The sequence below is a fragment of the Ceratotherium simum genome, chromosome 8 (assembly GCF_057802395.1).
Source record: "Ceratotherium simum simum isolate JZ-2026a chromosome 8, ASM5780239v1, whole genome shotgun sequence".
NCBI lineage: Eukaryota > Metazoa > Chordata > Mammalia > Perissodactyla > Rhinocerotidae > Ceratotherium > Ceratotherium simum.
In genome coordinates this window covers 67,496,348-67,513,022 of record NC_141907.1, presented here as the reverse complement: position 1 = coordinate 67,513,022, position 16,675 = coordinate 67,496,348, and the positions used below count along the sequence as shown (strand labels likewise).

General features: G+C 44.8%; 1 protein-coding gene across 1 annotated transcript in view; it reads left to right on the top strand.

The window, feature by feature from the left end:
- The window catches only part of SCD5 (stearoyl-CoA desaturase 5), a 149,686-nt gene extending 135,278 nt beyond the window's left edge, over nucleotides 1–14,408 (top strand). The window contains exons 4-5 of the mRNA XM_004430892.3: nucleotides 8,793–9,025; nucleotides 12,921–14,408. Coding sequence (XP_004430949.1) covers nucleotides 8,793–9,025; nucleotides 12,921–13,111 — 424 coding nt within the window. The 3' untranslated portion in view covers nucleotides 13,112–14,408. The remainder of the gene's footprint in view (nucleotides 1–8,792; nucleotides 9,026–12,920) is intronic.
- The last annotated feature ends 2,267 nt before the right edge of the window (nucleotides 14,409–16,675 follow it).

The window sequence follows — 16,675 nt, the reverse complement described above, 5'->3', positions numbered from 1 at the left end:
AAGGTTAGGGCTTATATCCATATGTGTGTGCTGTAGCCAAAGCTCACTTGGACTGGGGCATTGTGGTGTGTGATGGATCTGATTGTGTGGAAAATGGACTTCTTATCTTGAGGTAAATGCTAAAAAACATCTTCCCACTGTGGTACCTGTGTGGTGAGGAATTGTGAGGTGGTGGGAATGGAAGGGTTTCCAGCATCTGTTGTGGGTATGTTCTTATAAGCTGTCACCTTAAACTACAGAAAGCTGCTCCAGAATCACCTGTGAGGTGGGCTTGAGGGCTTTGGCTTTTGTGTGTTGGGCTTGAACATGTGGGTCTCTGGTTTCACATCTGTGTAGGAGAGCTGCTCTTCCTTGGGCCGTTCTTGGATTCTCACCAGCCCTTCTCTCTAGTCCTTACCCCTTTCTCTTTCTCCCTTGATGACTTTAGGAGTCTTCTCCAATCCCAGGTCTGATAAAGGGGGGTCTCCAATCCCAGAAAGACAGAGAGGAAGCCACTCACATTCCCAACCAAGACCAAACCTGTGAGAGTGGCTGTTAATCTTAAATAGTGCCAAAATTTTACCATATTTGGCAGCTCAGAGAATGATCTAGAAGCTCATGCTCAGAGATCATTCATTTGCTTCACAGTGAAACCTGTTGGAAGCTGGGAGTTGGGTCCTGATGAGCATAGATGTCTGTAATCAAGTTGTTGCCTTTAAGCCACAATCCTGCGTTGGCACCTATCCAAGAGATAAGCATCTAATGGAGAACCCAAAAGCAGGCTGCACATTTATTGTGTGGTTTGTGTTGTTTTTTGGAAACCTTGGCATTTTATCTCTCATATACTACCCTACTGAAGTCACTGTAGTGTTTTTACTTTCCTGAGAGGCTGAGAATTCATAATTTACTAACCAAAGTGTCATCCATTTAATCGTTCCACAAATACTTAGGAGTGCCTGCTATGTGCGAGTCTCTGTGCTAGACTCTGGAGAGTCTGGCTTTCTGCTGGACACTGCCGGCCCAGCAGTATAACCATCTCATAGGATAGGTTACCCCAGAAGCTGGCTCTGAGATGGATATTACATTGTAGGAAGTTTACTGGGAAGGGTCCTTGGGGCCAACACCTGTGGAAGAAGGGATGGAAACAGGATTGGGCAAGGGAAGAATCTAGATGTTGATCGGTCTCAGTGGAAGCCTTAGCCAATTCTATAGGGGGTCTCTGAAGCTCGGAAGACTCTTCAGAGTCATCATGAGTTGGGGCAATGGGACTAGGCTTGGACAATGGGCACCCCCTCCTATCAGTCAGTCACTGGACAGGGTTGTTAGGAGAGGGCATGACCCAGGGCAAGGAGGCTCCCTCTAGCAGAGGCAGCACTGCCAGCAGCTGGGAGATTAAGTCCTCTAACACTGAGAGGAGATCTGGGTGGCACATCATAGTGTCCACTATGGTATACTAGGATGCTTTCAGCTACTCCACGGAAGATCTTGACCCAACTGGCTTGTACAAGATTAAGACATCAGGGATAAAGCCACTCTAGGATTGGTTAGTTCAATGGCTCAACACCATATTCAAGGACCTTCCCATCTTTCTTGTCTGTCAAACTAAGGGATCAGCTTTGTTTCTCAGCCTTCTTCCTGTCACAGTCACAAGATGGCTGTAGCAGGTGTGGGTGTCACTGTGAAAAAAGAGAAGCTATCTTGGCCTGTGTGTTCTTTCTACTGTCAAGGAAAATATTCTCTCACCTCTCTCTTTTTTTATTGGGGTAAAATATGTACAACATAATATTTATCATTTTAACCATTCATAAGTGTACAATTCTGTGGCATTAAGTACATTCACAATGTTGTATAACCATCACCACTATCTATACCCAAAACTTTTTCGTCATTCCCACCCAAAACTCTGTACCCATTAAACAATAACTTCACTTTCCCCTTCCCTCCAGCTCCTAGTAACTTCTGTTCTACTCTCTGTCTCTATGAATTTGCCTATTCTAGGTACCTCATATAGGTGGAATCATAACAATATTTGTCCTTCTATGCCTGGTTTATTTTGCAAAGCATGTTTTCAAGTTCCATATGTGTTGTAGCATATATCAAAAGTTCATTCCTTTTTATGGCTAAATAATATTCCATTGTATATATATACAACATTTGTTTATTCATCTATTAATGGACACTTGGGTTGTTTCCACCTTTTGGCTGTTATGAATAATGTTTCTATGAACATTGGTATATAAGTATCTGTCCAAGTCTCTGCTTTCCATTTTTCTGAATATATGTCTAGGAGTGGAATTGCTGGATCGTATGGTAATTCAATGTTTAACCATCTTCCTCTTTTTGGTGAGGAAGATTAGCCCTGAGCTAACATCTGTGCCCGTCTTCCTCTATTTTGTTTGTGGGACACCGCCACAGCATGGCTTGATGAGCAGTGCATAGGTCTGCACTGGGATCCAAGCCTGGGAACCCCTGGGCCACCAAAGCAGAGCGTGTGATCTTAACCACTACACCACCGGGCCGGCCCAATGTTTAACCTTTTGAGAAACTGCCAAACTATTTTCTGCAACAGCTACAGCATTTTACATTCCCACCAATGATGCATGAGGGTTCCAATTTCTCTACATCTTTACCAACACTTGTCATTTCCTTTTTAAAAAATTATAGCCATCATTTCCCTCATATCTTATTGGCCACTGTTGATCAATTCCTAAATTAATTATTGGCCAAGTGAATGAGATCACCATGGTTGCCTCAAACCAATCAGGCCCCATGCCCTGGGTTGGGTCCACATTCCCTAAAGGACATGGCTGCAAGGAAGACAATTGGATATCTGAACAAAATCAGGGCATTCCAGCAAGAAAGAAGGATGGGGGTGGCTTATAGGGAGGCCACCATCAATGTACAATGGAGAGGCTTTAAAAATATCAATGCCCAGACCAGAAATTCTGATTCAGTTGGGTTTAATTGGTCTGCAGTGGGTTCCCAACATCAGTCATTTTTAAATGTTCGCCCAATTGATTCTAATACGCAGTCAGGGTTGAGACCACTGATCTGGCAGGTGAGACTGCCCACTAAGCCAGCAAGTATGAATACTGAGAGTTGAGAAGTACAACCTGCTACAGGAGCACCAGGGCACCTTGCCTGGTCCATGGGGACCAAGGAAATCCCCCAAGAGGGAGTGATGTTTAGACTGATATTTGGAAAAGTCAAGTCAGCCAAGCTGGGGAAGGGTGTCATAGACACAGGGGAAAGAGAAAAGGTTGGTGCCTGAGGACTGGGAAGAAGTTTGGTCTAGCTAGAGTGTCCAAAGTGTCTACTTCTGACCTTGAGGTGACTATTTTTACTCAAATATGTGCAACTCATGGGGCAACAGCTAGATTAGACACTCCAATCCAGTTTACCTCTGGGTAAGTTTACCTCTCCCCTGTGACCTGCTGTTGGTAGGCTGAGTAAGCAACAGGTTATACTTAGAGGGAGCAGACAATTGGGTGTAAGAACTGAGTTTGAAGCCTGCCTATGCTCTGTACAACCAGTGTGGTCTTGGAGAAGTCCCATGACCTCCCTGGACTTCTGTAAATGTCCTACAAGGGTGAGGTTATAAAGATTACCTCTAGGGCTATTAGTGGAACTCAAATGAGAAAATGTATGTATGTGAGTAGCATACATTAATATGCTGATGAGTTCCAAATTTCTGTTCCCATCAGAACCTCTCTCTAGAGCACCTCTGAACTCCAGACCTGTATATTAAGCTTCCTACTTGACATCGCCCCTTGAATGTGTAGTGGGCATCTCCCACTTGACATGTCTGAGTCTGAGCTCCTCATATGCTGCACTGAACCAGCTCCCCTCCATTCTTCCTCATGTCAGCTAATGGCATTTCCATCCTTGGTGTCGTCCTTGACTCCCTCCTTTCTCTCCAACATCCAGTCTGTTAACAAGTCCTGACACTCTACTTTCAAAATATATCCGGAATTTCAGTTTCTCACCATCCACCACCACTCTCCTGGTTCAAGCCAATGTCCTCTCTTGACTGGATTCTTGCAGCAACCTCCTAATTGCTCTCCTGGCTTCTGCCCTCCCTGCAGGCTATTCTCAACACAATACTCAGAGTGATCTAGTTAAGATGTAAGTCAGATCATGCCACTCCTTTACTCAAAACCTGCTCAAGGGTCCATCTCACTCAAAGTAAAGGTGGAATCCCTTATGATGACCTCTGAGACCTTCCATGACTTGGCCCACCATTATTCCCTTATCTCCTACAACTCCCCCCTTGTTCATCTGCTCCAGCCCCAACTTCCCTGGATGTGCCAGGAACACTCCTTCTTCAGGGCCTTTGTGCTTGTGGTTTCCTCTGCCTGGAATCCTCTGTCACATTTAGCCACATGGCTAACTTCTCACTTCCTTCAAGTCTTTTACTCAAAAGCTATAGTGTCAGTAAGGCCCTCCTTAGACGCCCTATTTAAAATTTCAGCACCTGCCCTTGACGTCATATTCTCCTTCTCTGCTTTATTTTTTTTCTTAGTCTTTACCACTGACATACTCTATATTTTGCTTATTTATATTGTGTATTAGCTGTCTTCCCTAGCAGAATATATATATATATATAATCTCCCTACCAGAATCCCCCTGCTCCCCAATGACAGGGATTTTTGTCTGTTTTGTTCACTTTTTATCTCCAGGGCTAGGACAGTACCTGGCACATGGCAGGCACTCGATAAATTTGTTAATCCCACATTTTGCAGACGAGAAGCCTGAGGCTCAGTGTGATTAAATAACTAACTCGAGATCACACAGCTAGGAAGTGGCAGAGTTGGGTAGTTTAACGCTCTATGATGCTTTATGACGTAAAAAGCCCATTTGGCAAAAAGAGCAATATCAGTGGTCCCTCTCCAGCCTTCCTCCCTCCCACCAGTTCAAGAAAGGAAATCCTTTACATGACAGAGGATTAGGTGCTGGAGGCTCCGTGGAGTTGCTCTGTGGGCCCTTGGCCAGGGTGTTCAGGTTTCAGTGTTATTAAGCAAGGAAGCCAGGGAGCCATCTCAGCACTTTTGCTGAGGCAAGACGGCCAGTGGCTGTAATTAAATGGAGACCAGCTGCTCGAGGCGAATGGCGCGCAGGAGGAAGGGGTACTCTGCTGCACGGGAAGAGAGGCTGAGTCTGTTTGAAATGGTTGGGGAGAATTTTTACACAGTCATCAGCATCAAGACCCACCTCATTGGCAATCCCACCCAGACTCGCCATGCCCCCTTAAAATTCCTTCCTCTCCCATCCATTCCATTGAACGTACAAAGAGGAATCCTAGCAGAATACAGGAAGAGCAGTCAGAGAACAACCCTGTCATTCTGTGAAAGCTTTGTTGGAATGAGGGCAACAATTTTTAAACAGTGTCTGTTTTTGAGGAAGAGGAAGTTTGGCTGGACGGTGGTTGTGCCAGGAGGTGAAGCCCAGGCCTTTCTCTCCTCCCACTTGGGGAGCCACTTTGCTGGCGCTCTCCCTCTGCAGGGACCCAGCCTCCTCGGGGAGTGTAGCTTCTAGAACCAGAGCCCAGGCAGGCTTCCCTGAACGATTCAGAGGGAAGAGGCTGGAGCAGAGTGTGAGTGAAAGCTGAGTCCTGCAGGCTGTGGTCAAACCAGACAAGGCAGATTCCATAGGGTTTGGGCAGAGCAAGGGCCCGGCCTCGCCCCGGGGGAACCGTGGCACCTCTCTCAGCCGCGGGGCCCTCATTGCTGGAGTATGTCCATCCCGAGTCCACTGCGAGGAGGGAGAGAAGGCCTGTGACATGCTGAGCCTGGTGTCCGGAACAGAGCAAGTCCTCAGTACATGTGTTTTCTTTCTCCTTTTCAGGAGCAAAATGAGGGGCCAAGATAATGGCTCAGAACAGGACGAGGAGAGGCTCTTTTCACAGGTACTGGGTTGTAACCCAGAGAGCGGAGGAAGAGAAGCTTAAGTTGCAAAATGCCTGCTGTTGGCAACGTTCAGCTGCTTCTTTTCCTCCTCAGAGGTGCACACGAGGAGCAGCAGACCCTTGGCTCTGGGCACGTCTTCCGTTTTCCCTTCGGAGCCCCTGCCTCTTCACACACTCACCACCAGTTCCCAGTTCCCAGGGCCAGTGCCTGTGGGCTTCACCCAGACCCCCTCTTCAGCTGATGCTTCCACCCCCCAGCTGCTGTCCTTTCTGGGAATTGCCCTTGCCCACATGGAACTGCCTTGCCCAAGACTTCATCCCTCCCAGGGGACACCCTGAGGCCAATGGCTGGATGATGTGGGATACCTTTCTGTTTGGGACAACTCTGAAGGGTCATCCAGCCCCAGAGCTTTCATTGGATCTGCTGAGACTCATTGTGGGTGAGCTTCTCCCTCAGCCCAGGCCTGCCTTCCTCCCTCCCTTCGGTATCTCTCAAGAGCACTCTCCAAAAGCCTTCTGCGCCTGACTCTCGGCAGCCCAATCTGACTCTCGGGAGCCCAGTTGAAGATTACCAGTCCCTTTGACTGTTGTCTTTGCCTCTCCAACCACAGCCCATACATCTAACACCTACGTCTCAGGCACCCTCTTTCCGTTCTTGTATCCCAGTGCAGCCATCTTGTATCCCAACGACTGGAAAACAGATGCCAATGGGTTACTATGTTGCCCAATAAAACAATTATCATTATGGGAACTGACACTTATGCACAGCTAGCAATCTGCAAAACACACTTACATACGTGATTTCATTTGAAAAGCAGAATAACCTGATAGTCTCTGAAGTGATTCTGCCTGGATTTGAATCTTGGTCTTACTACTTATTAGTCTAGTGACCTTGGCCCAGCAACATAATTTTTCTGCCGCTCAATTTCCCCATCTGCAAAATGAGGATAATAATAGTCTCTTGCTCTTAGAGTTTTTGTTAGAATTAAATGAGTCAGTACATGTAAAGGTCTCAGAGTAGTCATGACACACGGCAGCACATACTATACCCTTTTTTTTTTTTTTTTGTGAGGAGGACCAGCCCTGGGCTAACATCCAACGCCAATCCTCCTCTTTTTTGCTGAGGAAGACAGGCCCTGGGCTGACATCCGTGCCCATCTTCCTCTACTTTATATGGGATGCCGCCACAGCATGGCTTAATAAGCGGTGCGTTGGTGCGTGCCCGGGATCCGAACCGGTGAACCCCTGGCTGCTGCAGCGGAGCGCGTGCACTTAACTGCTTGCGCCACTGGGCCGGCCCCCCAAGCACATACTATACCTTAACAATTAGTATTTTGATCCTCACAGGAACCCTGTGAGGTATTATCATTACTACCTGTGTTGGACACCTCTTGTGCTCCGCCTCATATTCTTGGTCCACATTTTGATTCTAGCTGTTGCTACAGCCACTGCTGGCACAGGTATAACCCAACAGCACCTTGCTCAGCTCTACTGCTTATTTCTTACTTCCTGCCCTGGCTTCTTTGCCACCTCAACCTGAGATGCCTGTGGAATTCACTCAGCCATTCTGAGCCAAGCAAACACGGAAGTGTGAGGGAGCTAATGTCCCATGTGGCATCCCTTGACCAAGGGGGAGTTGGAGCCAATGAGAAAATAGTCCCTTCTTTCATTCTTGAGAGGATAATTCTGAGGTATATTTTGTCCCATCAAGGTGTAAGTTCAGCTGCCCATAGCAGTGGGCACCCTTGGCTTGGCTTTCCCTTCTTCCCTGTTTCACTTTTCTCCGTTGCCCACTCCTTGAGTTTCCTTGAGCTCCCTTCCCAAAATAAAATACCCACACACAGGCCCTTGCCTCACACTCTGCTTTTTGGGGAACCAGCTAACTGTGCACAAGAGGAGAGTGAAAGAATAAAAAGAGGCCTGTTCAACATCTAGAACCACATCTGGACTCGAGTCAAAGTCTTCCACCTCCCAACTCTCGTTCTCTCTCACTGTGCCATCTCCCAATTTATACATATGCATCTTAACAGAGGCCTTCTGGAAGCTTGATTAGCCAGTGGGAGGCCAGGGTGAAAATAGCTATGAACAGGTGGCTTTGGACACTTTCATGTCACAGCCCCTCTCCTGTCCCTATATAGAGCTGGTCCTGCAAGGTCAGAGGGTGGATAACAGTGGTTCCACCTGATGGAAGGAAGCCTGGGGCAGGGACTGTGTGGGATTTGTGTCTATATCACCAGTACTCAGGGCCTGGCGTATAGTAGGCATGCAGTAAGTGTTTGCCGGATACACAGGTCCAGAAGTCAAACTATCAGTGGTTTCTTCTCTATGATTTTTTATGTGGCCTGTTCCTATATTTTTTATTTTTATGCTAATTTGGAATGTAATCTTTAATGGACAGAGAACATTTTTGAGAGGGGGTTGTTTACCTTTTTACCAAGCTAATAAGTTACTACAGAATTGTGTGCTTGAAAATTATTCAAGAAATACTGAATATTTCTTGAAATTGTTCAAGAAACCCTGATTATCAGGTTGATTGACTGATGAAAGAAATAGCTAGGAGCTGTCAAACTGGTGGCTTGTAGGACAAATGTAGCTCTAAGATACATGGGTTTCGCCAGCACAATGTTGATTATTTTATATTGAAATTCCTTTGAAATATGCTACAGGCCTTACCACTTCCTCTAGCATTCTACCTATCCTAATTCTTAAATTTATGTTACCTGCCTAACCCTTGTAGGTATACGGGTTTGTGACTCCTGCACAGAGTGACACACAACAGGGCACTCCTTCTACAGGAAGAGTTGAAGGAGCTGACCGGCACAATTCCTGACTTTTCCCGTAGCTTGCTCAGCCTATCCCCACTGCCATCAACAGGTGCCCAATGATAGCATAATATCCTGCCTTCCAGGTACTATAAGATCTCCGTGGTGCTCATGTGCTTTGTGGTCCCCACATTGGTGCCCTGGTGCGTCTGGGAAGAGAGTCTGTGGAATTCCTACTTCTTGGCCTCCATCCTCCGCTATACCATCTCACTCAATATCACCTGGCTGGTCAACAGTGCCGCCCACATGTATGGAAACCGGCCCTACGACAAGCACATCAGCCCTCGGCAGAACCCACTGGTCACTCTGGGCGCCATTGGTGAGTAGGGGTGTGAGAGCCAATGGGGAGAATGGCAGCTCTGGTTTTCTTGGCTTCTCAATGGTTTTGTGGAATCTTGAAATAGAGGCGGTGGGGTAGAATGAACTTGGGCTTTGGGGTTAGAATCCTGGCTCTTGGACAAGTTAGGTAATCTCTCTGATTTATAGTTTTCTTATCTGTGAAATGAGAATAGCAATGCCTACTTCATAGGGATGTTGTAAGGATTAAGTAAGATACTATTAGTAAATTGCTTGGTACTGTGCCTGGAGCAGAGTAGGTGATCAATAATTAGTAGCTATTTATTTTTACCATGGAAATTTTCCAAAAGGAGGAGTAGCAGTTGACTTCTCTCTCAGACTGCCCTGACCACTCCAGCCTCAGCTGTCCAGTCATTTGGCTGACTGTAAGAAAAAGGCCTTCAAACAGAGAGATGGGAAGAAACAAGACCTTGGCGTCTCATGGTACCACAAAATGGTTAAGAGTGAGGCCTCTGGAGTCCGACAAGTTTGGTGGAGTCCTGGTTCCTCCACTTACTCTCTGGGCAAGTTATCTGGCTCCTCCACACCTCATGTCCTCATCTGTAAAGGGGGGATAATAGTAACATTTGTCTCCTCCTGGGGTCATTGGAGGGTTAGATGAGTTGATACATAGCGTTTGCAGCACCATTTAGCATGAAATAAGCCATCAATGATGATGTTTTTATTACTAGCCATGTGGTCTTAGGCAAGTTACTTGTCCCTTCTGTGCATTTACATCCTCATTTTAAAATGAGGATAATAACAGCAGCTAGCTCAGAGATGTGAGGATTATAGGAGTTAATACCCGTCAAAGCACTTAGCCCTGGCTGGCACACAGTCAGTGATTAATAAATATTAGCTGTACTTTATAGAAGCAACTCAGTATTCTGAGGTAAGGGGAGCCTTGAGCACAGAGATCAAAGCCAGGAAGGAAAGTTCCTACTGTTAAGTAGAAATGGTCTCTGCATCACTCAGCAATGAATTTCTGCCACCACTTTATTAGGGTCATCCATTTATTAAGACCCCGGGGATCTTGCATTGACAAGAGCAATATAAGCAGGAATAAACACTAAATTTAGCTATGGGATAACTGAATAAGCAGAGAGAAAAGTGCCTTGGAAAACAGGAGGAAGAGTTGTCTGACTCTCCTATTGCTTTCTCCTCCTCTCACCCTTCATCTTCTAGAAGGACTATAATGAAGGGGGCCACATCCTGAGAGCAGACAGGAGAGGGGACAATATGGACTGTTACCATCTTATATAAGGATTGATGGGCCAAGAAACCCAAGGAGTGTGGTCATGACACAGCCCTGAAGAGCTGGGTATTTATTGGTTTTCAGTCTATCCAGGTCAACACTGGACTCCCAGTCAGTTTTCTTTTTTTTTTTTTTTAATTTTTATTTATTTTTTTCCCTCCAAAGCCCCAGTGGATAGTTGTATGTCATAGCTGCACATCCTTCTAGTTGCTGTATGTGGGACACGGCCTCAGCATGGCCGGAGAAGCGGTGTGTCGGTGCGCTCCCGGGATCCGAACCCGGGCCGCCGGCAGCGGAGCGCACGCACTTAACCGCTAAGCCATGGGGCCGGCCCTCAGTTTTCTTCATAAAGTTTCTTAGAAGGGTCTTGTTACACCCAACTGTGCAGTAGATGGGGAATACATACAGAGTTCTTAGAACAGTGCCTGTTTCTGAAAATAGGAGAAAAACTTCTCTATAGTGTACTCTAGTCCATCTAAAAATGATGAAGGTAGAGGAGCAGAGTAGAGAAAACCTACATTAATAAGAAGATTGCAGACCACAGATTGATCCTTCTTATGTATTCATTGTAAAGCGAAATCCTTCAAATGTGGTCTCCAGCAACTCCACTCCTAGCTTTATACCCAAGAGAAATGAAAATGTATGTCCACACAAAAACTCGTATATGAATGCTCATAGCAACATTATTCATAATAGCTAAAAAGTGGAAATAATCCGAATGTCTATCAACTGATGAACAGATAAACACAATGGTATAAATACAATGGTATAGTAAATGGTGGTATATCCATATAATGGAATACTATTTGGCAATAAAAAGAAATGAAATACTAATACCTACTACAACCTTGAAAATATGCTGAGTGAAAGAAACCAGTCACATAGGACTACATATTGTATGATTTCATTTATATGAAATGTTCAGAATAGGCAAATCTATAGAGGTTGTGTTAGTCAAGGTTCTCCAGAGAAACAGAAACAGTATATATATATATATATATATATATGCTGTTACATATATTATATATGTTCCTCATAATAAATCTCCATATATATATTATATATACAGAAAGAGTAGGATATGTTTATCTATATAAACATAGATGTATCCTAATGTTTCTGTATATAGACAGATTATAGATAGATATCCTACTCTTTCTATATGTATATATATAGGGAGAGAGATTTACTATGAGGAATTGGCTGATGCGATTATGGAGGCTGAGAAGCCCCACCATCTGCCTTCTGCAAGCTGGAGACCTGGGAAAGCCGGTAGTATAGTTAAATCCGAGTCCAAAGGCCTGAGAACCAGGGAGCCAATAGTGTAAGTTCCAGTCTGAAGGCAGGAGAAGATGGGATAGATGTCCCAGTTCAATCAGTGAGTCAGGAAAAATGGGGCAAATTCCTCCTTCCTCCACCAATTGGCCCTTAATGGATTGGATAATGCCCACCCACACTGGGGAGGGCCAGCTACTTTACTGAGTCCACTGATTCAAATGCTAATCTCATCCAGAAACACCCTCACAGACACACCAGAATAATATTTACTCTGGGCACCCCTTGGTAAGTCAAGTTGACACATAGAATTAACCATTGTGGACATAGAAAGTAGGGCTGGGAGGGATTGGGGGATGGCAGCTAAGGGGTGTGGAGTTTCCTTTTAGGTAATGAAAATGTTGTAATTCATTGTGGTGATGGATGCACAACTCTGTAAATATACTAAAAGCCATTAACTTGTATACTTTAAATGGGTGAATTGCATGATAAGTGAGTTATATCTCAATAAAGCTGTTTTAAAAAATCAAATGGAAGAAGCCCTGAGACCCCTCCTGAAACACTTTAAAAAAAAAAAAAAAAAAAGAGTAAGGGAGGAAAGGCTTTTCACTGAGAGGGTAGAATAATATAAAGGTAGATTTTGGATATTTATTTTTTTATTTATTTTTTTTTTTTTTAAAGATTTTATTTATTTTATTTTTTCCCCCCAAAGCCCCAGCAGATAGTTGCATGTCATAGCTGCACATCCTTCTAGTTGCTGTATGTGGGACTCGGCCTCAGGATGGACGGAGAAGTGGTGCCTCGATGCGCACCCGGGATCCGAACCCGGGCCGCCAGCATTGCAGCGCGCGCACTTAACCACCAAGCCACAGGGCCGGCCCTAGATTTTGGATATTTAATAATAAAATGCCCCAGCTCCTGAATTTACTCACCTATCTGAACGATTCTTGTTTATGTCTTCCAAGCTCTCCCAAGAAGTCTTCCTTTAATCACCCCAGTCTGCAGAGACTATTTTCCTTTTCTGAACATACATCAAAATGATGATCTGTTATCAGCCATTTAGCATTTAGCTTAAGAAGTACAGCTCTGAAGTCATGGTAGCATATCTACAATTCATCTGGGAAAATTAATCTTGTGACTTTATGCTGATTATTGTTATTTTTCTGTTCATATTTAGTTTGTCTAGCCAACTAAGTAAACACTTCCTAAGGGCAGGAACCAAGTCTTTGGCTCACCAGAGAGCCTGACACAGTGTCTTGCACATGGTAGACCCTCAATAAATGAGTGATTAAAAAACTTGTGCAGAGTGGTGGTGATTGGGTTATTTCAAGGTCACTCTGTCTTCCAGGTGAAGGCTTCCACAATTACCATCATACCTTTCCCTTTGACTACTCTGCGAGTGAATTTGGCCTAAATTTCAACCCAACCACCTGGTTCATTGACTTCATGTGCTGGCTGGGACTGGCCACTGACCGCAAACGGGCAACCAAGCCGATGATCGAGGCCCGGAAAGCCAGGACTGGAGATGGCAGCGCTTGAACCTGGATCCGCCATCCAGTGTGTCTGCCGATGACACCTCGGTTCACGGCTTTTGTTACTACAGTTCTCTTGTTCATTGGATTGTGCAAGAGGGTAGAGGGTGGGGAGGGAATGGAATCTATGTGGTTTGGAAATTTTGTGTTTGTCTCAAAATAGCGTCAAGATACAACTCTCAATGAAAAAAATTTTTTAAAGTCAATGTAACTAAGATTTAACATTAGTGCGTGGATATGTGATTTAATTGCTGTCCCTACAGTATGTCAAACATACATAGTTGTGTGCTTGTACATGTTAACCCTAATAGGATGAAGGAATTTAATATTCTTTCAGTGCGATTCAGGAGAGCATCTGTTTTCTTTTCTACCAGTTAACCCAGTATTACTTTTAAACACACAATCTGAAGGAGCAGAGAGGCAGGGTAGAAGACAAAAGAAGATCTAAGTAGTCACTACAGAATGTTTCTGTTTTGTAACTATTGAGTGTGTGTTTTTGTTGTTTTTTAAGTAAGAGAATGGAAACCTTTAAAAAATGAGAATACAGGAAATGGCTCTCTTATTTTTTTGCCCTGTTTGCAGCTTGTTAATGCTCCACGGCCTTTGCTCCAAAAGACATCTGTTCAGTGTCCAGCTAGCACTGTACCCCGAACTACACACCCAGCCGACCCTACACATCAGTGCCTGTTTAGGTGTTTGATTTTGCTCTCTTTGCTGTTGTCATTTTAAAGGTGTATAACTCAGATGTGCCAGACATCAAATTAAGCTCAAATTAAGCTCTCATTTAGACGTTTAGACACCTAATTTATATTCTAATTGATCCCAGCCACTGATGCATGTACTTGAGCTACTTCTGCTAAATAAGCGTATTAATTTTCCACACCAGGCCATCAGACCTTACTAACCGACGGTTACCTAGAATTCAGTGTCTATTGATGTTTCACCTGCATGTGGTCTTCATTGATTTTGCAGCAAAATATAAAGTGATCATTATGTAGCTTCCGGATTAAAAAAATTTTGTGTGTTAAATTGCCTTGTAAAGAGCATGTTGAATTAACGGGACGTTGTGCCCTTTGTGTTAGACGTTAGAGCAAAGGAAGGAAAGGTTTATTGTGTTGGCATCGGAGCGCTTTGAAGGTAGATATTTTCAGGAAGGATGTAGGATTTAAAATTTTTGACAGAGAAGTGATGCCAATAGGAAATTGTCATAATAAAGTTCTTCATCCAGCAGGTGTTTAACAGTGTTATTTTGCCATTAATAATGTGTAAACTATGAGTGATTTACAATAAATGATTATGAATTCGTTGGTGTTCTTGACCAGATACTTAAATCTCATTTAGAGAATGTCTCCCAAGGGTGCCTGTTGCTTCCTGATGACCATATGATTCACATTTGATTTGGGCTAACAACAGCCCCTGTGACCAGGCCTCTCCTCTCCCATCAGCCTTAGGCATAAATGGAGGGAAAGTCAGCAAGTTTTATTTGGAATGCAAAACCCCTAGTGGTGTCGTTCCCCATTTCTCACTCACTAACACTGTTGCTATACTGCTTCCAGCTGATAAATGGGAACCTCTACTGCTACATGTCACTCAAAAGAGCATGAGGGACACTCCTCCCTGAGCCCCGCCAGGCCCCAACAGTGGTGACCAGACGTGGGGGAGATGGACTCAACTCTCACTCCAGTCCTGCCTCTCTCAGCTTCGCCTCTGTGCTGCCTCAGTCTCTGCCCATCTTTTGCCCCAAAGCGTCTGTGCCCCTGCCATCAGATATAGACCTCTTAGCTGCCCACAGTGGAGTGGGATTCCAGCCTTTGGTGGGTGCCAGACCAGATCTCATCTTGTAAGGAGCCTTTGGACGTGACCATGGCATTTTTCATCTGCTTCATATGCTAGTCATATATTGCTAAGACCTTGTATGGAGTGCTGGTAGTGTGTAGTTGTGTTCCAAGATGAGTTTGTATCAGCATGACCTAAGATGGCCCAGATTGGGAATGTTTCTGTGAACCTTTGACCCCTAAAAGTACTAAACTTACTTGCTTGTGCATTAATAGCAAAGATTACACTTGGAACAGCTGTTTGGAATCTTCTCACCAAAGGAGGATATTCCCCAGCTAGTCCAAATAAATCCAGAACCCCACGCCTCTGAACCTGGGTGTCACGTCTTTATCTGCAGCAGTACCATAAATGAGATAAGGATTGGGATGGTTTTGACGAAGTAGTGGATGAAGGTTAGGCCACTCGAATGTCTTCCATATTAACATTCCCTGCAGGTCCAGCTGCACCTAAGGGAAGAGGGTCGCCCTGGGAGGTATCTCCCAAGCCTATCTAAGGTGGCCGTGGAGAGGTGGGTACATTTTTTGAAAAGTTCAGTTTAAAGTAAGGGAATGTCCTGTCTTTAGCCTCCTGTGTCCTGCAAGCCTTATTTCAGAAGCTCCCACCCCTGCGTTTAGGTGAGGGAGCCAGGGGGAGGCAATCCAATAGCGCTTATCCCATGTGTGTCACGGCGGCTACACGGGGCTAGCCTGGGGTGGCGGAGCCAACTCAAGTGCGCTTTGAGCCCCCAGTGGTGTTCCTGGCCAGCTGTGTGACCTTGAGAAAATCAGTGTTTCTAGATTCAGTTTTTTCATCTGCAAAGAGAGCAGGTGAAACCAAACTCTTGATCTAAATTGCTGTGTTACTAGGACATGTTTTTAAGCTGAACCACATGAAAGTGCCATTTACTAACCTACCCGAGCCTCTCTGAACCTCAGTGTCCTCATCCACAAGGTAGGAATAGTAATGCTTATGTGCATCAGGTAAATCTGGAGGCCTCAAGCCTAGGGCCTGGGGCCTCATTGATCCCCAGGAGACATCAGTTAAGGGTGAGTAGCATGTCCCAGACACCAGATGGAAAATGAGATGTACTCAAATAACTACAGGCTGGAAGTGAGAAGGACCAATGTCTAGTTCTGATTTTGCTACTAACTAGCTGGATGGTGAAGGGTAGCAGAATATGCCTAAAATATGCCATTTTGATATAGGATTTTTCAGCTAAAGGCACTTGAAAAACAGCAGATGCAAGAGGGGCACTTTGACTTCCCCTTTCTTCCTAAAAACAGGGGGTAAAAATTCCACGTGAAAGATGCCGTCTCTATATGAGGAGGAAAGAAATATTCTCATTACCAGAGATGGGGAGAAGGGGCTGAGAGAAGTCAGTACAAACAAACCTTGTTAAATGACCCTTGTCTTCCTTTAGCCTCCCCATATATTTTAGTTACTTTTTCACAATTGCTACCTTTTATTCAACCTAGTATATAAGCACTTAGGCTCAACCACTTTTTGGGTCTTCATGTTCTGTGAAGGCTCGCATGTACGTGTGATAATAAAGTCTGTACACTTTTCTCCTGTTAATCTGTCTCATGTCAACGTAATTCTCAGGCCCAGCCTAACTGTAAGAGCATAAAGGAAAAGTTTTGCCTCCCCTACAATGGCCCTAACCCCTCAGAGCTGCAGCGTCGCTTCTGTAAAGGAACCCGACTGGATTGGGCTATGCTGTCCAGCTCTGCCGTTTTAGGAGTCTTTCCCCCTCTGT